Here is a 21,192-nt window from a genome sequence, read left to right as displayed (position 1 = left end):
TATTCATGCTTCCTGACTGTTACATTGTTTGAGTGACTCTTGTACTGCTTGTATCTGATCTAGACGAAACAACCAGAGGTACAGTAGGCAAATGCTCCAAAAAGAGAAGTCCTAAAATTAGCCTCATGTCGCTGCGTAATGGAATGTGCGCTGCGTACGCCTTCTTAGAAGTACAAGGAAAGTTTATTTGTACGTCTCACTGTCACGTACAGTGGCTGAAAGTTTACTGGAGGCTCCGACAGTTCCAGATGAGGACAAAGTGTCAATAGAAATTTGAGAAATATTCACCAAAAAAAAAAAAAAAAGCTTTTTATAAACAGAAAGCTGCTTTTGTGCATTTCTCAGATCAGACTTGTTCAACCTTCAAGTCAAATGTGCTCGTCACAAAAGCAGTTTCTCCTTCTGTTGAACAAACTGCAGATGTATTAGACTGCACTGCTCTTTCCTACTGGTGTCATGTTGATCAAATGTGTTCCACTGGTTCTCTGTGGATAGTCTTACCCCCCCCCCCCCAACATCACATGACCCCATTGCACTGGCCGTTAGGTTCAGAAGGACTGAGCCAGTTGTCATAACCGTACTGTATATTCTAGGCATTTCGATAAGGCCTTCATGCGTCCTGAATATTCTGCTGTCAGGTAAATCTTGACATTAACCAGTGACATGCGAGATGCGTTGAACCTCATAAACCTTCAATTGTGCTGCAATTCCTGTCAATTGAAGAACAAGGAAATTATTATCGCGGACTGATTCCATGAACACTGTCAGGAAAGAGAGGTGGAATCCTTTTCCTTTTCCTCCTCTCTGCTATGCAGTGCAGTTAAAGCACTGCCCTTTTCTGACTCCATGTGTCAACCCCCACATTCAGTCTCTATGCCAGTGCTGGACTGATGGAGAGGAGACGCACATATGGAGGAAGCCGAACATGTTCATCACTGTGACAACTTCCTTGATGATGGCCGTCACGATAGGCGCGCCGAGCATAAATCATACACTGGACAAAAGTTGAACTAAATCATGCTCTACTCATCCGCCCTTAAGGCTCTGGAGATGTATGATCAAAGAGAGCTCCTGTTTTTCAGGCCTGTATCGTGGAGGCCATGCCAGATGCCCTGCTCCACCTCAACCCTGAGGTCATCCCACACACAGCAGGACCAGCCTCTCCTCCCCAGAGGAGCTGCGGTGAAGCGGCAGCCTCCCATCACCCTCCCCACTAAAGGTGTTGCCATGGCTGACACCTCTTCCTGTGTAGTCACACAGCAATGAATATGTGTAATGAATATTCAAATTAATACATGAAATACATTATTAAGACATTAGTGGTTTGCAATTTTTATCTTGTTATATTGAGTATTTCTATTTCATATTGTTACAAAGGGTACAGAGAACTTTTTGTTACTGATTAGAGGCAAGAACTCTCCACCCATTATTGTGACAAGCAACAAAACCAACTAGCAGACTCGCTAACATACAGCTAACGAATGTGTGGCGGTTGTGTTGTCACACACTGACGATGCCTTCAGATCCCCCCCCCCCCCCCATTATACTGACAACCTGCCGCATCATTTTGACTTTCTCGTTAACGAATACTGACAGGAGACACGTTCACAAAAATATATAATTAATATCTAATATCGAATTACAATCCACTGCAAATGTTAAAGATTCGAGAAATGTAGCGAAGTGACTGAGAAAAACGTATTGAAAATCAGAGCAAAGAGGGTTTATAATCTTTGGGCGGTGTGGTTTTCAGACCTCGCTGTTTGTGATGCAGACCCCCCACCACCACCACCAAAGCATGCTGTTCGGCAGCCTCCTGGTGTAAGCAAGCAGGGTTTCCACAGGCGCTGGGATTCCTAAAATGCTTGAATTTAAATGTGGAAAATGCTTGGAATTCAGCTGAAGGGCTTGAAATTGTAATTGCATCATTGTCATGATGAAGCTCTCAGTTGGTGACATTCATGCTTGTGGTTTGCTTTTACCCTCAAAGGCCTCCACTGATGCTTATTCATCTTTATTTAGGGAAGGGGGCAGGAGAAAGGGGGCAACAAGACCTCAGGCCTATGCATGCAATCGCATGGCCTGGTTAGGTTTAGGCAAACTTTGGCACATGGGTTTGGTTCCAGTGAGCACTGTTTTGACAGAAACGAGGAAGCTAACGCTAATCACTGGTGGACATGCAATCAACCCCTGGCTGCAGCTCCACGTAAGCTACGCCAGGGACCGGACGCGTCCAAATGTCCCATCAAAACAGAGCACAAACTTGATGATGGCTTCGCTGTTCAAAGGTGAGCAATGCGCCACATGGAGGTGATGCGCCACATGGAGGTGATGCACCACATGGAGGTGATGCGCCACATGGAGGTGATGCGCCACATGGAGGTGATGCGCCACATGGAGGTGATGCGCCACATGGAGGTGATGCGCCACATGGAGGTGATATGCCACATGGAGGTGATGCGCCACATGGAGGTGATGCACCACATGGAGGTGCTCTGCGTGTGGAGGCTTGAAACTGAGGATTGATTTGAGATGCAGCTCAGCTCCGTGTCACCTTTTTAAATAGTCACAAATCTAGAAAAACAACCATTCAAAAACTTTGTGTTCCAGTGAGGCATCTGGTCAAATTTAGAACATTTAGAACTGATAAGTGCTTAGCACATTTTGATGGAAATAAATAATGACAGAGCCATGTCCCCTCAGGGGTTACAGCAATTATGGGTGTTATATAATTTTTCCAGACTGTGCAAAAGTGTAACCATTGTTGAAATGTAAGTTATTCGAAGTAGTCAGAAATCTCTCCAAGACATTAAAACATCAAGACTTTATGGAACATAGCAAAAGCCACAAGGTGCAGCAAAAGCTTGAAAATGCTTGAAAGCTGCTTGAATTCGACATGAGAGAAGTTGGAGGAACCCTGTGTTGGCGATGGTTTCATTAGGACACTGACATGAGTTGGAGCTTTCAGCCTGACAGGAGCAGCGTCTGGGTGTCTGGTCACTGTCAGCCTCTACTATGAGTTCACGGGTGGAAACAACCTTGGTATCAGAGAGCAGACGCACAGCAGGCCCGGAAAGATCCCCTCTGCTGTCAGTCACCGTGCTCCCGCTCCCACTGCTCTTACAAATTTAAACACGAGGTGAAATGTTAAAGTACAGGAACTCGGCTGTGATGACGGGGCGTCACGAGCTGCCCTCGGAGGGACAAAATGTTCCCAAAAACATGAGGGATGTTGTTTTTCCTGTCTCGAAAATATGGTTATGTTATGTAGAGAACTGGTGTCGGTTTATACTCAAATTGGATGACATTTAGCTCATTTGGCTCAGCTCAGGATTGAGGTTCGGCTCTCTCAGCTCTTCATTTATTCCTGGTTTTAAGTTAATTAGTTATTTATGCACCAACCTCTTTTTCTGCTGCTTTGCACATCATTCCTCCATTGATATGTCGACTTGTCTCCTCTAGTTACCCGTGGCCTGCCCTTCTCCTGCCACCTAATGGTAGGATCCCCACACACGCGCGCACACACACACACTCACGTACACACACACACACTCACGTACACACACAGCATGGTGAAACACTCATCCTATTATTAAATCAATTGTCACATGGGAAGTGACACATGGAGCTGACTTTTTTGTTTCTAGCGCATCGCTAGGATTCAGATTATTGTTGCCCGTTGAAAGCAAATAGCCATGAACAATATTTGAATACCAACTAAAGATCTGATATGTGAAAGGAGGCAGCGTGGAGTGATGAACCCACCAAGGCCTCAACATGATCTGATGCCCACATTAACTGATAAACATCAAGTGTAAAGATTTCATAATGAAGCTTCATATCTTGTTGAAAAATTGACTCAAACCCATCAAGTCAGAGAGGAGATATCAAAAATCTATATTCCAATATGGCTGCCACAGGAAGAGCGCAACAGCAGCAAAATCCAGTTCAGACTGTGCTGAAGATGAGTTAAAGTCAGTAGTAATGATGGTATCTAAGATCCCAAGATCCCTTTTCCAGCTGTTGTTTTGTCAAAAAATACACAAGTACATAAATAAAACAAATATCATCATAAAAAGGCTACAACTGAACAATGTTGCATGAAAAACGACTGTTATTAAAACAGTTGCTGTCAATGCACTACATCATCAAGAAATAATTCTGTATAAACTGTTGGAGAGGTGCTGTTGCTCTTTCTTGTATGTTATGCACAGGAATTCCTTCTTTAAAAAAAAAAAAGAAATGACGACAGTGATTTGGAACACGCAGAGGTCGTTCCTGCCGCTCGAGGCAGTAAATGAGTGTCGACTTGAACAGAATTTTAGATATCTCAGCAGTGAATCTGGAATAAACTAGATAAAGAAAATTGCATAAAACATTGCCGCACTGAAAAACAAATTTTATTTCTCGGGCAGTCCAGCTGCCCTCAGTCACATTAAATACATAATGCAATATCAGTATTTACAATGCATCGTGATGCCATCCAAGTAAAGTAATCGTTCTACCTAAGGCAGTCCCAGGTGGAAGATAATAACTCAAACATTGCACGTCTTGTGTAAACTGATCCAGCAGAGCAAAGACAAAACCTAAATGACTCCTGTGAATGTCACACATGCACAAAGTCTTCAAGTGGATCTCATCGCTGTCATACAGCATTCTAGCAGCACTGTCAGGTCAGCGCGAGGAGGCAAGAGATACAAAATCAAGTGTTTGGTGAGACATCCAGCGTCTGAATGCAGTGCGCGACAGAACTTTCTTACAGTTGCTTATGATACAGAGTTCTGCTGTGATGAAGAACTGTAAGTGCAGGTCGTGGCCTGGTGAAGAAGATGGATCCTCAGTCCCATCTGGCAGGATCAGTCTGTGTGCCGTGCGCTTCAGCATCCTGCTCTCACCAGGGCCTCAGCTGTCAAAATAAAAGGCTTCCAGTGTGTGTTTTCCACACTCGCCAGTAATGTTCACGCTCAGGATTTTTACATTTGGGTCTGTTAGTCTGAGCAGCAGTAAACGTGACATCACAAGCCGGCGTCCAGCTGGACTAGGACTTGATGTGCTTGTCCTCTCTCCTCGCGGCTGCACACAGTTCCTTGTAGAGGTCCGAGAGGATGAACCTGGGGTAGGAGTTGTTCTCCATGAGGCTGTAGACTTTCCTCTGAGCTGCCAGGAAGCTCTCGACAGTTGGCTCGTGGAGGCTCTGGATGATGGCGTTTTTGGTGTGAAAATCCAGGTTGATCTAGAACCAACGACAGTGCAGAAACCCAGAGTTAAATTATCTTGTGCAGGTATAAAACTTTAAGGGGGCAAACTTTTTGGGAAGAACACTTGTTTTAAAGCCTCCAGCTTGTAATGCAGCACGGAGGAGAGAGGGGCGGCCTGTCTATCTGCTTGTCTTGCTCTTAAATGTACATCAATCCTGACTGACTCTGGGTTGAAGGTAATGCATCTGGATTTAGAGCAAACAGTTTAGAGTGTTTGTTACCTCCTTGGGCGCTTCACTTTTAATGAACTCCTCGTAGATGCTGATGGCCTTGGACGTCAGCTCTTTGTGCGACGTGAGTGTCCTGAGGTCCTCACACGCTGTCCAAAACTCAATGTTCTCCTCACAGAACTCAGACTTCAGGAAGACACTAAAGGCTGCTTTACCATCTGTGGGAGAGGGAGCGAGAGAGGGACGAGCGTTAAAGACCAGGCCGGCAACTCGCAGCAGTCCTGTCAGGTGATCTCAGTGAGGAGCCGTTACAGCTGTTGTTTTATTGACGCCAATAAACCGCCTTCATTTAACTCACAGTCATTGTGTGACCTTTGAGACTCTTTTATGCAATCAAGCCCCAATGGGGAGGTGAATGGTAACTCACACTTATGACTGAGGAGTTTATCAAGTGACTGCGCCCACTGGTTCACGTCATCACTGGTTGGCCTGGAGGGACAAAGAGACAGATGACTTCCGAATCATCCCACACTGGTGCCACTGTTCCTACTTTAACCCTTGAGACTCCCTACTGGCTGGTTTGCCCAATTAGTCTACCTTCATCTTTACACCACAAACACACACACAAGAAAAAACAACACATTTTTGTTTTATTTAAATTGGACATATGCAGCAGCGTGTCAGCATAAACGTGATGTGATCACACTGATCTGTGTTATGAAGATTTAATGCTCAGTGACTTCATAGATTCATAAATTATTTATATCATGATTTTTCAGTTATACCACTTTGTATGTCTGTAATGTCGTAGATGTAAAAAAGTAGAAAAAACTCCTGTTGCGTTCACAGGCGGAATCATTTAACGCCCCTGAAACGAAGGGGAATGTTTTCAGTCTCATAAAGAATGAACTGATGATCATTTTTTTAATCTATGACAAACCAAAAAAAAGCGTTTTTTTCTTTTTTCTTCCCTTGTTATTAGTAAATCATCCGCAGCAAAATCATTTCTTGGATGAGATCCTATCTTAAACATGCGTCGGGGGATGATTAAATGCACAATAATTAACCGTTAATTCTCAAAATTGGAAGAAAAAAAAAAACAGAAGAAGACAGAGCCTTACCTGTACGATCGGTTCTTCATTAGATGTAATATCGACTTGGAAGAGATAATCTTCCAGCGCAATCCCACTCTGTTCCTCCAGTTTTTCCTCCTGTTAATAAAACATGTCTCACTTATAATTCCAATATGTGGCAGTAAAATTCTGAATTTATCTTTTACAAGGCCACTTTAACCAGACACAAGCTGATGAAACACAACATTAACTTACTTAATCGCCTTCTTCTCAGTGGAAAGGTCAGTGGGTATCATACAGTCGGTGAGTGCCATGCTTCAGGGTGCTTCAGGGTGACACACTGGTAAGGTTCTCTCTTATGCTTTAATGCTCTCTCCCTCTTGACTTGCTGGGCAACTTTATAGTTTCTCCCTAGACAAGCAGGAGGTGGGCCTGCTATGACACGTCTCTCACATGATTGGCTGTCCCTGTGTAAACAGTGACCTGCCCTGCTATGACTAGAAGGGTCCAAGGCAATGATAGGCTCCCATTGCATAAACATCCCCTCCCTGCAGTATCCTGTGGGTTTCCATTATTATCCATAAGGTCAAGAAGTGACGTATGTGGCAGACTGAATGCCCTCCCCCCTCAAATGAAGCTCTGTTCAGGAGGAATGGAACTTTATTGTCACTTTTCTAGACTTCCCTATTCCATCCTGACAGCATTTTGCAGAACTGTTGTGGCTCTTTACGTAGACCACTCATTTAAAACAGAGTATGTTCTGCTTCATCAAAATAGAACACAACAATAGCACTCCACTCCACGCCAGCAGCAGAACCTGAGCTCGTGGGAACGTCTCCATATTTGGCAGAAACATCCTCTGGTACTCGTGTTTGAACCCAAAAAATTGCTTGGTGGTCAAAGGTCAAGGTCACCGTCCCCTCATATGAATGTCATATCTCAGGAACATCTTCAGGGACATTTCTCATATTTCATCCACAACTCACTGAAACACTCGGAGGTCAAATGTCAAGGTCAGACTGACAGGCTGACATTTTTCCAGGGCGTATTACTGGCTTCTTTGAGGCTCTGCAGTACTACCTGCCCTGTCAATATTTAATGAATTTGTCACACACGGGTGGGGCTCTGTGCGGCATGAATTTTCTCATGCTGGCCTGTAAAACTAGGAGAAGTTGGCACAAAAAATATGATGCAATATCCTGGTATTTAAAAACGTAACCCAGCCAACGCTAAATCGATCATCATGAATTCCTTCCATTCTCAAGAACGCTGATGGCGTCACAGTGTCTCTTGTCACATGCGGTCGGGATTTGTCAACCAACTGTACAGCCACAGAAATGACCCCTGTGAAGAGTGCAGTTCAAAAACTGCTTCACATGGAAATGTAGTTCAGGCAGAGAGGCTTCTGTCAAGGAGTTGACCATTTATAGCAAAGGGTTATACGCCTAAATTTGACAGCTTTGCTCTTTCAGGGAGCTCTGAGCCGCAGTAAGGTGCTGCTCGGACGACTTACCCCTCGCAACAAAAATACACACACATTCCTATTTAAGTCAACAACAGCTTGTCAAAGCCTCAACACTCCAGGCAATTAGCATGAGTGTTTTGGCAGAGCAGCAGTGCAAAATGTCAGTTTTTAATGGCCGTCTTATGCATTTGTGTGAAATCTGACAACTGCTACTCAGCTGATACCACTAATAATAACCGCTAATGACACTTTTTTTTTTTTTTTTTTGTATCTCGGGGGACTGAGTGTAAATAACAAGCCACTTCTGAGAATATTTCATGATTTTTCCTGCATGCCACTGATGTCCCATAGACCAGCAGTGTGAGGGGATGGCGTATCAGGCCCCTCATAGTGGTGCTGCTGTGTCCTTTGGTTGGTCGGGTTTGAGTATCTACATTACAATCATTCTGACACCACTGTAGTCTGGTCAGCTTTACATGCAGTGAGAGAATACAGATCATGGTTTAGGTTAACATAACAATAACTCACCCTTGGTGGGGCCAGACCGGTGGAACATACGCTGTACAAATACTATATACTATAGCCTTTTGCGTCGTACTGCATGATGCACTGTTTTAGTTTTACAAAAACAGGATTCGTTTCCCATCAGTCCCTGCTGCTGGAAAAGTTCCCATTTAAGCTCGTGAAATCCTTATTCCAGTAAAAATGATAGTTTATCTCAGCAGATACAATAAAACTAAAGAACAAGACAGGAACACATCAAAAGAAGAACCCCTTTTGTTTTAGTTATCTGTGATATAACACATCTGCATCACTTTTTGTGTTGTGTTGTGGTGTTCCTCAGCGTGAAAACACAAAGTTCGCCTCGTGTATTTATTATGATGTGCAGACGGAGTGTGTAAGCACCGTCTTGTTTAAAAGCGGAGGAAGAGCAGAGCCAAGTTTCCACTAAGGCACGAGGTCTGTCCAAATGGGCTCACACTGAAGGTGATTCCCAGCACCGGCTGCAACTTGTCCACTTTGTGTTTGGTACAAGCGGTATTTGAAAGCCTGACTGCACTTTCAACTTGTCTATGTGCTTTAGTTTTTTTGTTTTTTTCTTTCTTAAAGGTCATTTCTGCAGCGTGAGGAATTTAAAGGAAGCAGTCAGACGAGAAACACAACTGATATTAAAAAGTGCGTCACCGCAGGTTGTGCTGAGTTGACAACCAACACGAGGATTCGTTTAACAACAGGAAAACATGGTAAAGAAAAATAGCCAGAAACCGGCTGCACATGCACTAAAAATGTGTGCCCAAGACATAATTAGGAGCAGGAAATAAGGACATAGAAAAGCAGTAAATCACAGACATGGAAATGTCTTTTGGATAAATCTCTGTGGTTCCCAATGACAGTTCATCCAAGTGCACATTCTGCAGGAGGTTCTCACCTGGAGGCCAGAGCAGAGGTGGGCGGCTTACCTACAAAGCCTGTTTTTATCTGGGAGGTGACTTCTGCTTAAATGTATTTTAATATTTTGGACTCAGCACATATGAAACACTGCAGTGAAATGAGGAATTTGGAGGCAAATCCCCATTAAACCAAAGAGGGCGGTCCGCTCAGCAAGGACATCAGGGTAGTCTTGGTGACCTACGTTTGTGTACATGTATACTGAGACCAGCACAGGTGAAGGCTTACGCTGTTGTGACGGTGACCTAGATTTTCCATGCTTTACAATGTTGGGCGGGTTAAAACAGGAACAACACCCTGCCCGAGGCTACGCGAGGCTCAGGACTGGTCGTGGTTGCGGTGCCAACAGATACATGGGGGCGTTTTTTTAATGTCACAACAGAAAGTTCAGTTATCACTCTTTTGCTCCTTTTAGAGAACTGAGCATGTGAGAATTTCCCCCGTGTAATCTGAAAAATATTGTTTAGCTGTATAATGCTGAGGCATTGTGGATATTATAGCTTGAGCTTTTGATATGTTGCATATAACGGCCGATATCAAATTACTACCAAGAAGAGAAAATTTGGAGAACGTGTCTACATCATCTAGAAAAAAAGAGATGTCTGTGTTTATGTGATTATAAGAATTTTGTTCCATTAGAAACAAACTGATTTAAGATGCTCTACTTTCTTTTTAATGCCACAGATTACAACACGTTCGTCAGAAAAAAAACCTCAGATAAGATTCTGAAATTTTCCATGATGCTTCTACAGAGAAATGAATGTTTTGTCATTTTTGGAGAATATGTACATATGTACACTCCGAAACATCCTAATCCACTGTGGGCTCCCGGCTTTTTTTGATAAAGCAAAAATGCCGAGGAAAGCAGAAAGACAGACTTCAACATGTCATCCAGGTCAAATCACGCAAAACGTTCATCTCACTCTGGGCAACCTGTTGGTGAAAGTCGTGGCACATGTGGCTGTTTCATTGATAATTTTCCATGTTTGAAACTTTAGATGGTTACTGTGGAGCTGGCATTGGAACGACTGGCCTGCAAAGCCAGTTGAGGAAGATTATCAAGCCCTCTTGTAAAGTTTGGTTTATTTTGCACGAGAACATGGATTTGCATGAAAGAGGAAAAATGGGAGAACGTTAGTCTTTGAACGACAACTGATTTCCTGGCACATCAGACAGACACATGTCTGGCGAGTCTCCTGCCTGCACACAGTTTGCATTCTTTTCTTCTAATTTACAATCGGAACATCTTGGTGTAATGAAGACTTGAACTTTAGTGCGGGTTCTGTATTGATTTCAATTTCTAGGCCTGGATGTTCATCTGAAGGCCAGTGTGGACCACAGGAAAATGGCATGCAGAAACAGTTTTACAGCCAATTGCAGTGGCCGCCTCGGACCGGCTCGGGCATCGGCTCCCGCTCAGCTTGTCAAGCTTCCAGTGATGTACAGTGCAACAGTGCCTCGTGCAGTCGCAGCCTTGTAAACTGGCAGTTTTTGCAGATGAGTGCGCTTCTGTGTCTCCGCTCCTTCCAGACACTGCTAAGCAACGTTGCGCAAGGATCGTGTAATGTGTGAAAAAGTTAACCAGGTCAGTGACTGATTTGGGCCGAGTGAATAAGCCAGAATGACGCTAATGCTGCTTGTCTTGCCACCCCCCAGGTTCTCCTAAATATCTTGAGCTTTTAGGTTTTTTGACCTGAAATCCTTTAAATACAATTGCAAAATAATCCTCTTCTCTTCCTCTTCTGGTTTTGCCCAGACCTGAGCCGTCCTTTTACTGCAGTCAGCATGCAGCCTTCTTAAACCGTGTTGACCACTGTAATGCCGGTACCTGCTAGGACTGGACGTCTGTACAAGGTTTGGTTTAATTCTCTCAGGCAGTAGGCTTTGGTTCAATCGTTAATGGCTTTCAAGTTTCCCAGTTACCATCACATCAAAGCTGCAGTGATTGCAAATTTTCAGGGTGACATTAAGTGGGTAAAATAAACCAAGGCAGGAAGTTGGTGAACACAAGACACAAATCATGTGATCAGGGCAGGTGCTAGTTTGGCTGAAAACCCTCCCAGAGCACGCAGCCTGCTTTGGCCTGGTCTTCCTCTCCGACTGGTTTGGGTCAGAGGTGAAGGTGAAGCAACAATCAGCTGAATCCCTCGCGTGCAGCGGCAGCAGAAAGATAGAATGAACAAGCTTCATGGGTTTCTGGATCACTTGAAGCATCAGAAGATTATCAGGAAGAACAGCAACCGCATGCAGTCGGCCCTAATACACCCCATCAGTGCTTCAGTAGAAGTGATGTCATCCAGCCAACACTAAGATATATTGCTCGTTTAGATTATACTAATATGGAATATTAATATTAGTAATATGAGAGCTGCAGGGTTTTTTATAGGCCAGCAGGAACATTAGCATCGCTGCTGATTCCCTCAAACATATGTATGCATTGGATTTCCATTGCATAAAAAAGCTTGAGTCAAAATTAAAACCTCTACACATTAACACTTAATATTAATGAAGCGTGAACTCAGTCATTGAAAATACAAATCTATCATTCACAATCAGCGTATTAAACTGTGGCGGCATGATGACGTCACCACTCCTGGCTTCACACTTCCGCTGCCTCCTCTGCTACTGCTTACTGACATAATTTATTTCATAGGACAAAGCATGGAAATATTTTAATGTAGCGTGCACCGATGACCTAAAAGAAACTAAAAACCAACCAAAACAAAACACTGAATCTGAAATGAGGGCACCGGGTGTTCAAGATGGGAGGGAGGGAGGGAGGGAACGTTGACTGCACAAACGCAAAAGCGTTTTACCTATCAGGTGCTCATACGGCTGGAAACACTCCCAGAGCAAGCAGTCACTTTGGTTGGGTCTTCCTCTCCTGCTGCCGAGCCCTGAAGCAATGATCAGCTGACCTCCTCGCAGGTCAGCCCTGAGGTGCAACGGTGAAACTGACTGGAGGATGAGATTTATCATCGCATTGCGTCTCTTGTCCACTTGAAGGTTGCTTGCTCTCCTCTCTCAGGCCAAAATGTACTCGCACGAAAGAACCGATGCGTCAGTAAATGCCTAAATTGTCCTTTATCAGTGTTGAGGCGGTGTCACCATCCAACCCAAGACAAATATCTGGTTCACTCAGATGAATGACTCAGACTAGGGCGGGGGGCGGGAAGGGAGATGGCACACTGATTGGCAACAGGAGATTGTGAGATGAGAGTTCGCTGCGTTTCCCAGCTTTTGCCATTTAACTTTAAAAAAAAACAAAAAAACAATGACAGGTTTGTTTTTGTTTGTGACGTTAATTCGATCGTGGCTCTGCAACACACACGTCACTTCGTTTTTTGGAAAAAGCATCATGTGAATAAACCACATCAAATACCACCTCGTCTTCCCTGTTATTCCCAAACTTTGCCCTCGTCCCTCAAGAAGCAGCAACATGTCCAATACCAGCAGGCAACAATGACAACTTGTCCAGCCACTTCCTCAAGACCTCCCTCCATCTGTTGGCAAACGGCTAAAATTCACCTAAATATGCCATTGGCTTTGAGCGCCGCAAGAATGAGCTCTGAAACCTTGAAGCAAGTCAGCATTCTCAAAGTAAGAATTTTTTTAAATGTGTTTTCAGTTAAAGGCCTTAAATACATTGGGTCACATTAGCTGAGCGTATTTCAATGTTTCATTATTCCGAAAAGCACATAAATGTGAAGAGCGTAGCTGATGGTTGCTCGGCCTCTGGGGCAAAGCAGCAGGAGAGGGAGAAGCTGGATTTTCAGCTAAATCGGCTCCTGTCTCGATCCAACCACCAGTGTGTTCCATCCAAAATCAAAGACATGAGCAGATGAGTACCTCAAACTGGTTAGCTTCAAAGTTTTTATGAGTCCTGAAAAATGGATGAGCAAGATTACAAATGTCATCAGGTGGAAAACGAAGACGTGTGAAGCTCGTTGTGGTAAAGTCAAGCATCTGCTCAAGTCACGTTAGTGATCTCCACCTGTGCCACAGACAGCATTACCAGCTGATCAATTAAACAGCAGGATGTTTGCACAGGTCTGTTGTGGTGTGTGTGCACGCGCATGTGTGTGTGTGTGTGTGTGTGTGTTTGTGTGTGTGTGAGAGAGAGAGAGCGAGATTTCACTCTCTTTTTAAGTTATGTGAAACCTTTTGCATGCGTCCCAACAGCCTTTGGGCGAGAGGCAGAGTTCACCCTGGACAGGTTATGCTACATGTGATCAAGTAAACAAGAACACGTTTTTGAAATGAGGAAAAAGTATTTCCCATAACTGTGATTGAGCAATTAACGTTCCTGCATGTTTATTTTCAGTCAGGAGTCGAAGGTCCTGACAGTAATGTGATGGAAAGGTCGGTCAAACATGTTCTGCTTTGTTTTTCCAAGGTGCAGCACTGCATCTCCTAACGTGAGTTTTATTTGCATGTGAGAAGCTCATCTATGCTGTGAGCCCCCACAGTGCAGTGACACCACAACAACATCTTGGATGCGTGGTGCACACCTTAACCTGACATTCAGTATAATAAGCAATCAATCATGCAGTTCTTCAATAATATCAGAGGCTGAAAAGTAACTTTTAGCTCATGGATGTGCTGCAGGACTGAACGGACGTCCAGCGCGACTGTCGCTGTGCTTCATCTCACTGGCTCTGAAGAATTTGATGCAGGCAAGACAAGAGATGTGAATGGTTTCATGTTTGCTGCTCACTTGGTCCGTAACAACCTCACGCAAGGCAGTTTATCATGATGGACTACATTTAGAACACGCTCACAGAGTCAAGCCAAAAAAGCTTGATCGCTCTCCAGTGGTTGATCGCAGTAAATCCAACCCCCCAAATTGAGTTGCACTGAAACATTTCTGCCAGATTACTTCTATGCATTTTAGTGGCAGTATTTTTTTTTAACAAATTTAGTTTTAGTGGCAAAGATCAACTACTTGTTTTTGCAGGTTACCTTTTGGAACAGGAACCAGCTGAGAAGAGGAAGCCGCTGAAACAGGAAAAGACATGAGTGGGAAGTGAGTGAAGAAGAGGAGGAGGAGGAGGAGGAGGAGGAGAGGGCTAGGAGTGTATTTATAGGAACAGGAAGTGTCGAGGTGTGGCCCTGCTCCTGAAAGTCTGCTAGATAGATTCAATTCAATTAGATTAGTCTATTAAAAGGGGTGTGATGTTGTGAGTGACAGCTGCTGAGCTAAACGCAAGCGAGGGATTCAAAGACTTCTGTTTACTCTGCTTTCAAATGGCATCAGCAGCGTGATAAGGCAGCGTCCTCGGGACAGTTTGGCTTCATTTCTGTAGCGCGGGGAGCAACTGGTGAACTGTCCAAATATAGTATACAGTCTGGCTGTTTTAATCTGCTTCGTATACGGAGAATTCACTCTGGGTAGAGAAATGTTGCTGTACCTATCACCTACGGCAGCATTTATGGATGTTAAACTGTAAGTTTTAAGAGAAACATTCGTATGAAATTTGCAAAGATAAGTAAATAGTCACTCATAAGAGAGAAAAATGTGTGTAGCTTTGACTTAAATTGACATCTTTCGTGCCACTGCTGTCTTAGAAGAGGCTCTCAAATTCCCACAGATACACCTCCTCTGGGTTTTCTTTCATTTCTCCCAGTCTTCTGGCTTTGCTGGGCCTCCACTCCCACACACCTGGCTGTGTTTGCAGGTGGGAAGCTGAGTGAGGTTCTGTGTCCTGGTCACTGAAGCTGGAGGATGAAAAGGTGCAGCCAACTGCTCCACTTCTGACGGAGGAAGCATGCTGTGGTCTGTGCTGCTACCCAGAGCAGCAGAGGGGGGCGGAGCAACCGCCAGAACAGCTTGGTAGGGTGAATTGGTGATGAAAACCTGGGGAGACAGATGAGGGAGAGGAAGAACTAGATTAAACATGAGGCCTAAATCAATTCCTTCAAAAGTTTTTTGTAGCATAATGTAGGTAGAAAGAATCGGAATGGGAATCATTGACCTCGTCTACGCCGCTGCTTCGCTTCAGGTTACTGTCAGCAAAATGATAAAACCTAAAAGCAGTTATTGTTATTATAACTTCGGCTGAAAAGTTGAATATTTCAACATGTAATTTACCACATTAAAAAAACCCTACTTTCTCACAAGAACTGATGTCACAAGAGGCCTGACGTCCGTCCTTCCTGTTTCAACACCAACAAGTCAACAGGCAAATTCATGTCAGGATGATGTGAATTATTATAAATCTATTTCCGAATTTTTGATTTTTACTATCGTAGTGAAGTATTTCCAAATAAAATGAAAAAAACAAAAAACAAACTACAACTTTTGAGCAAATTTTCAGTCCCCACAAATTCTGATGCAAGTCTTTCGGCATAAAATGTGTCACTCCCCTGCAGTTCACTGCGCTCCATTCCCCAAATGATAAAACACGTAAATACATAAAATATGACCTGCAACAGTTAAAATGTTAAAAATTCTAATTCATCCCAGGACGTTATTATAAAATGTACTGTATATATACTTTGTCACTAAACATGACGGATTGTAAAGTCTTGCCAGCAAAGCGCTGCAGTTGCTCCATAACAATGAAATAAGCCCCTCCAGAACTTGGCGCTGCGTTTATGTTCCGTGCTTTTACGATGGAGTATTACTTCAAACACAGACAACCACACTAACATCACATTACTTCTCTTATGTGTTGATGTCATCTTCAAACGGCCCAAAGGAATGAACACACAGGCTAACGTGACAAAAAAAACAAAACAAAACAAAAAAAAAACCCACTTTGTTCCAAGTCGGCAGCTTAAATAATTTAATATCATTCAAATCACTAACATTTTAACAAGCACTTCAACACTGCAACAAAGTCTGAAGTTAAAAGGTGATAATTAACAATAAATAATACACTGTTTAACTTATAAGTTATCCTAATTAATGAACTCCCTCAGAATACATTTAAATAACATGCTTGGGAAAGCAGCAGTCAGGCCTCTTCTCAGGGTTTACACAGCACGGAGTTTGAACAGTGTACCACGCAATGTGAGTCTGTAGCTACAATATTTATTGTAACAATAATAATCTGTAATAATTCCACTAAAATGGTTTATTACATAAAATCACATGACAGCATTTAGGAATGAAATAAGTCACCGGCTGTAAATGGGAAGGTTCTATACTGTCATGTTCAGTTCGAGCTTCCACACAAAAATGCGCTTTGTAACGTTCTGTTGTTATAGAAAATACAATCATTCTGGATTTTAATGTGGAAAGTAGTTTGAAACCTTACAGATGTTGAAAATTGGCAGAAGAAACTAAGAAAAATATCAAAACTTCATCTCATCTAACAAAACAAACAAATTTGAAGTGTCCCAAAAAGACTCTGGCAGAAGTTCGTGGTCTGCTGCAACCCCTCACCGAGGATTCTCTGTGTGTCAGATTTGCTCTTTTCCTCGGTGTTGCTGTCAGATATTTGACCAACTCTAGAGCTCCTCCTACGACTAACTACGCACGTTCTCCGTCAAACACGTGACTTATCAAGTGTGACTTTGTTTTACGTCCTCTTTCTGCACAGGAAACACATCTGCAAAAAAGGGCACAGGAGGTCCGTTGGGCAGTTTTCTTACGCAGCTCTGCAATCAGAGTGGGCGTCAGTCCTGATTCATTCACTGTCGAAACCTTCCATGGACACAGGCGTATCATCCAGTGCAGTCACACACTGCTGGGTCACTGCGCATGGGTATTTTTCTTCTTGCACAGTCCTCAGCAGTGGGATCCTCCCTTCATGGGGCAAAGGCACAGTTGTGGTCTGGATCTAGTGACAACACCAAGGTGTGAGGCCTCTGTCTCTGTGACCCTCCTTCCTTCTTTGTTGTCAGTGCTTCCTCCCGAAGGAGCCCAAACATTCCAGTCATGAGTTTTATGTCATTTTTCTCTGCTTTGTATTCATCCCTTCGTAGCATCGGCGGTGAGGTTTTCTAGGAGAGTTCTGTAAATGTCTGAGCGGAGGAACCGGGGGTACGAGTCTCTTTCCATCAGCCCGTAAACGATCTTCTGAGCGTCGTCGAAGCAGTGCAGGGTAGGAGACTTGACGTTCCGTTTGATCTGCTCTCGAGTGTGATAGTCAATGTTGATCTGGAAGGAGGCAGATAGACAGTCGTGAGGGGATATGAAGCAGGAGAGGCAGATTTGAGATTCAACACTTCGTCAGAGGCACTTTTCCTGTTCGGCACTGTCAGTATCGGCCCTCTTTAATCTGATATAACCGGAGAGGAAGACTTCCCTTTATGTAGAAGAGAGTGTTTGTGTGTTAGCCTTTTCCCACTGCTCAAACCCGTGGACATGGGGCTTTTTCAGACCTGGGTCAACCTGCTAATAAAAGCCACTTGGCTGCTTTCCTGTTGTGAGTAGTTTAATTCTGTGTTTGCTTGTTTTTTTTCTTTTTTTTTTCTGGTGCGTCTCAGTCCATTTCTTAATGCACCATAAACACGGCGGGCAGTGACGGTGTTTTGCTGGTTTCTATTTTCTACCCTTTTCTAGTCTGGTTATCAAACTCTGCGCCGACTGAAGGATGTTGGCGCGATGCTTGAGTGCAGGCGTATTCAATTTGAGGCCGACAGGATCAACATACTGAGCTTTTATCGCTGGCGGAGCCCCGACCGCTCATCAGGTGGAGGTCTGAGACCTGAAGTGGGCCCACATTACCATGGTAGGATTTACAACAGCGCTGATCACAGCCTTAGCCGATAAAAACTGGCAGGTCATTTGACCCACAATTAAATGCTGATTACATGATTTCACGGTGAAGACAAAAGCCTAGAACAAGTGGATTTTTTGGCCAGTGGAAAAAGGCTCTTTAGATGGATTTACCTCTTTAGGAGATTCTGCTTTGATGAACTGCTCATAAATCTTCTTGGCTCTTGATGACATTCGAAATGAAGACTTGATCTTCTTGTAATCCTCACAGGTGAGCCAGAACTCAATATTCTCATCGCTGTATTCAGATTTTAGAAAGTTGCGGAACGTGGCCAGCCCATCTGAGGTTATGTCCAGAAAACATAGCAAGCATCAGGATCAGATAACCCTTTAGCCTTCCCAGAAATAACAGTAATTCTTTGTAAAAGCTTATTGTGACCAATATTATTTACTATTCTAGCAGCATTCTTTTCCTGTGGGGTTGGAAAGGCACCTACATTTAGACTCCAGAAGTCTCTCCAGTGACTGTGACCATTGTTGGGTATCTTCTAAACTTAGCCTGCTGGGAGAGAATGCAAGTTTGATTACTCAAGCAGAATCAAATTTGAGCAAAATAAAGCCGGGGTGAACTGACTACTGCACAGTCTAATCAAAGAAAGCACAGCAGATGTGCTTATCAAGTTCTTACAAAAATGTCAGACCAAGGGATATGTTGGCGTGCATGCATGCCGTGCCAAAGCAAACATGGTAGTTCATTTGAATCCTTTCATAATGCCATAGATGGAAATGATTTGAGCAAGCTGGCTATTTTAAAACGGAAATGTATGCAAAACACTCAATAAGTCTCCTTACCTCTCAGAGCTTGACGAGTGTGAGAACATACACTGGAGTCGGCACATGAAGTTCTTTCCACTGTGTAGAGATAAGAAAAACATGGATTTATCCCTGCAGGATTTACTGTTATATAATTAGTTTCGAGTGAATCTGTCAAAGAATGTTGGGCATGTTGGTCATTATAAAAAGAAAACATGCGGCACAGTAAAGTTAGACGAAAGTGTATTTTAAGGAGATACAATAAAGCATCCTTGACATTTATGCCTCCGCCCTTGTGAAAGTAAAAGGTCTCGAGAACAAACTCAGCCAAGTGCCGCTTAGCAATTACTGACTCCTAAAATTAAACACCTATTAACTAAGATGTCCTCAAGCTTAAAGTCATATTTACTCAGAATCGCAGCCCAGCAAGTAGACGTTCCACTCACATGTTCTTGTTTCTCTTCCTGTCATCTCTGTCCATGATGAAGCGCTGTGTGAGTGGTTCGACAATTAGGCTGGGCATTGTTTTGTCAAGTCCACACTCTCAGGCTCTTGGTCCTGGTCATGCTGCAGCTGAGAGACACTTAGGAGGGTTCCCCGAGTGACGCGGCTTTTTATACCAAGGTTTCCTGTTGCTATAGACAAGGGCTGCTGGGATACATCAGCAGCTTTGCCCAGACTGAAGAGGAAGCACCCCTTCCTCCTCCTCCTGCTCTTTCTCCTCTCCTCCTACCTCACTGTTAGAAACAACACATAATCACGCTGAACTGCATGTATTCCTCCCTCCTCTCACTGCCCAAATATGCCTTTGTGCTCCTTTTCCTCTCTTGCTTCTTTTGTCCTCGCTCCTTCCGAGAAGCTAGGCGGACAGCACTCTCTGTGGCTGAAAGCATGCTGTGTTGACATTATTTTTAGTCTGGCAGCACAGATGCAAATGACAGTAACAAAGACTGTGATAGGCAAATCGTGACCTTCGCACGCTGTGCTCTTTGGTAGTCTAAAAGTGAGGTCCGCGGAGCACAAATGGAGGGATTGGTCCTCCATTTCCTCTCCTTCCTTTTAGATTTCAGTCTTTATAACGTCACAAAAAAAAGACTTAATCCCACCGAGGGAAATTCATCGAAGTGTGGCGGAAATTAATGCAATGTGAGGAGCGAAAAGAGGAAACAAACTGATTGCAACACTGGGACCCAAAGAGACCACAGGAAGTGAGAACAGCGTCATGACATTCGTTTAAACCACAAAATGATTAGTCAGTTATTAATACCCGCCAAACGCAGACAGAGATGAAGACTCGAGTTTAAGAGTTGGACGTAAGCCGCAGCCGTGACTTTAGACGAGAAGTGGACTTGAGATGACTTGGGTTTTGGGACTTGTGAACAATCTCTATTTGGAACATTTATATTTTGGAAATATTCCTCCTGTAATGCATCGTTATCCCTATGGGCCGCAGTGATACTGCAGCAACAAAACCACGTCTGGCAGCGGCAGCACGCCATTTTTTCCTAACGTTTATCCATATAAACATGCAAAGAGCTAACAAAAGACCTGCTGTATGCAACATTCGTGATGCCAAAATAATGCACCTGTAGCCCCTCCCCCTTCTCTGGATGGGTTTGGTACTTTTTGATTAAATACTACTGCGCTTTATTCTGCTCTTGTTGGGAAACTGAACACAACAACAACAACAAAAAGTGTAGCATTATGAATATGTGAGGGTGGCATGTCTTGGAGGTAGCATGGCTGTGTAGGGGGGTCGCTGGTTTGATCCTCACTTCCCCGGTGACCATGTCTAATTATCCTTGAGCAAGATACTGAGCCCATAATTGCTCCTGATGGCCCTGCAGCCGACTGGTGACCCGTGCAGGGTGAACCCCGCCTCTCATCCAATGTCAGCTGGGGTAGGCTCCACCCTCCCGCGACCCTTAACAGGATTAGTGGTATAGAAAAGGGATGGATGGATGATGAATAAATGTGAAAAATGTGAGACGGTCCAACAGCTCAGGCAGGTTTTGGGTGCGCACCAATAGAGAACCAGCAACCTCATCGATGTGAATGAAGCTGTGGTAGAGCGAAAATGTTTGTAGGTCGATACATGAACTAACTGGCCTGGAGACGAAGTTGAGGATTTTCATATGAAACTGAAAGTAAGACGTGATCAGTAAGGTGGCTGAGAACGTGGATCAGACTTCTGTGCAGGCCAGTCAGTGACTCTTCCTCAGCTCAGCCTGGCCCCGGCTTCACTCATGCGTCTCTCCTTCTTTTGCCCAAACACGGTTCGAAGTAGTGAAGTGGA

General features: G+C 43.8%; 2 protein-coding genes across 3 annotated transcripts; both read right to left on the bottom strand.

The window, feature by feature from the left end:
• Positions 1-4,386: 4,386 nt before the first annotated feature.
• LOC147249465 (regulator of G protein signaling 2-like) lies at positions 4,387-7,265 on the bottom strand. The gene is made up of 5 exons (XM_086223609.1): positions 6,757-7,265; positions 6,550-6,639; positions 5,856-5,917; positions 5,480-5,646; positions 4,387-5,233 (listed from the first exon to the last, which is right to left on the bottom strand). Exons 1-5 carry the CDS (start codon positions 6,813-6,815, stop codon positions 5,039-5,041), a joined length of 573 nt encoding a protein of 190 aa, XP_086079735.1. The 5' UTR covers positions 6,816-7,265; the 3' UTR covers positions 4,387-5,038.
• Positions 7,266-16,195: 8,930 nt separating this feature from the next.
• On the bottom strand, positions 16,196-19,929 carry LOC147249464 (regulator of G protein signaling 21-like). Of its 2 annotated transcripts, none has more exons than XM_086223611.1 (5): positions 19,343-19,929; positions 18,936-18,995; positions 18,581-18,642; positions 18,258-18,424; positions 16,196-17,522 (listed from the first exon to the last, which is right to left on the bottom strand). In XM_086223611.1, the coding sequence occupies exons 1-5, from the start codon at positions 19,417-19,419 to the stop codon at positions 17,334-17,336; spliced, it is 555 nt and encodes a 184-aa protein (XP_086079737.1). In that variant the 5' UTR covers positions 19,420-19,929; the 3' UTR covers positions 16,196-17,333. The 2 variants fall into 2 exon arrangements, with proteins under 2 accessions (XP_086079737.1, XP_086079736.1); XM_086223610.1 differs by having other exon boundaries at positions 16,198-17,522; positions 18,581-18,645; positions 19,343-19,917.
• Between the last annotated feature and the right edge of the window lie 1,263 nt (positions 19,930-21,192).

Source organism: Aulostomus chinensis, chromosome 14 (genome assembly GCF_037954235.1).
Source record: "Aulostomus chinensis isolate RoL2024-O1b breed Wild chromosome 14, RoL_Achi_v1.0, whole genome shotgun sequence".
Taxonomy (NCBI): domain Eukaryota; kingdom Metazoa; phylum Chordata; class Actinopteri; order Syngnathiformes; family Aulostomidae; genus Aulostomus; species Aulostomus chinensis.
Note: the sequence above shows the minus strand (reverse complement) of the source record. Positions and strands in the feature narration are given on the sequence as shown.

Bases quoted from the DNA above. Each gene is read 5' to 3' on its own strand.
- LOC147249465 (XM_086223609.1), bottom strand. From the start codon at position 6,815: ATGGCACTCACCGACTGTATGATACCCACTGACCTTTCCACTGAGAAG. The intron at 5,918-6,549 runs GTAAGGCTCTGT...TTGTCCCTCCAG, and splicing joins ATGAAGAACCGATCGTACAG to GCCAACCAGTGATGACGTGA. The intron at 5,647-5,855 runs GTGAGTTACCAT...CCTCTCCCACAG, and splicing joins TAAACTCCTCAGTCATAAGT to ATGGTAAAGCAGCCTTTAGT.
- LOC147249464 (XM_086223610.1), bottom strand. From the start codon at position 19,419: ATGCCCAGCCTAATTGTCGAACCACTCACACAGCGCTTCATCATGGAC. The intron at 18,425-18,580 runs GTAGGTGCCTTT...ACATAACCTCAG, and splicing joins GAGACTTCTGGAGTCTAAAT to ATGGGCTGGCCACGTTCCGC. The intron at 17,523-18,257 runs GTAAATCCATCT...GCCTCCTTCCAG, and splicing joins AAGCAGAATCTCCTAAAGAG to ATCAACATTGACTATCACAC.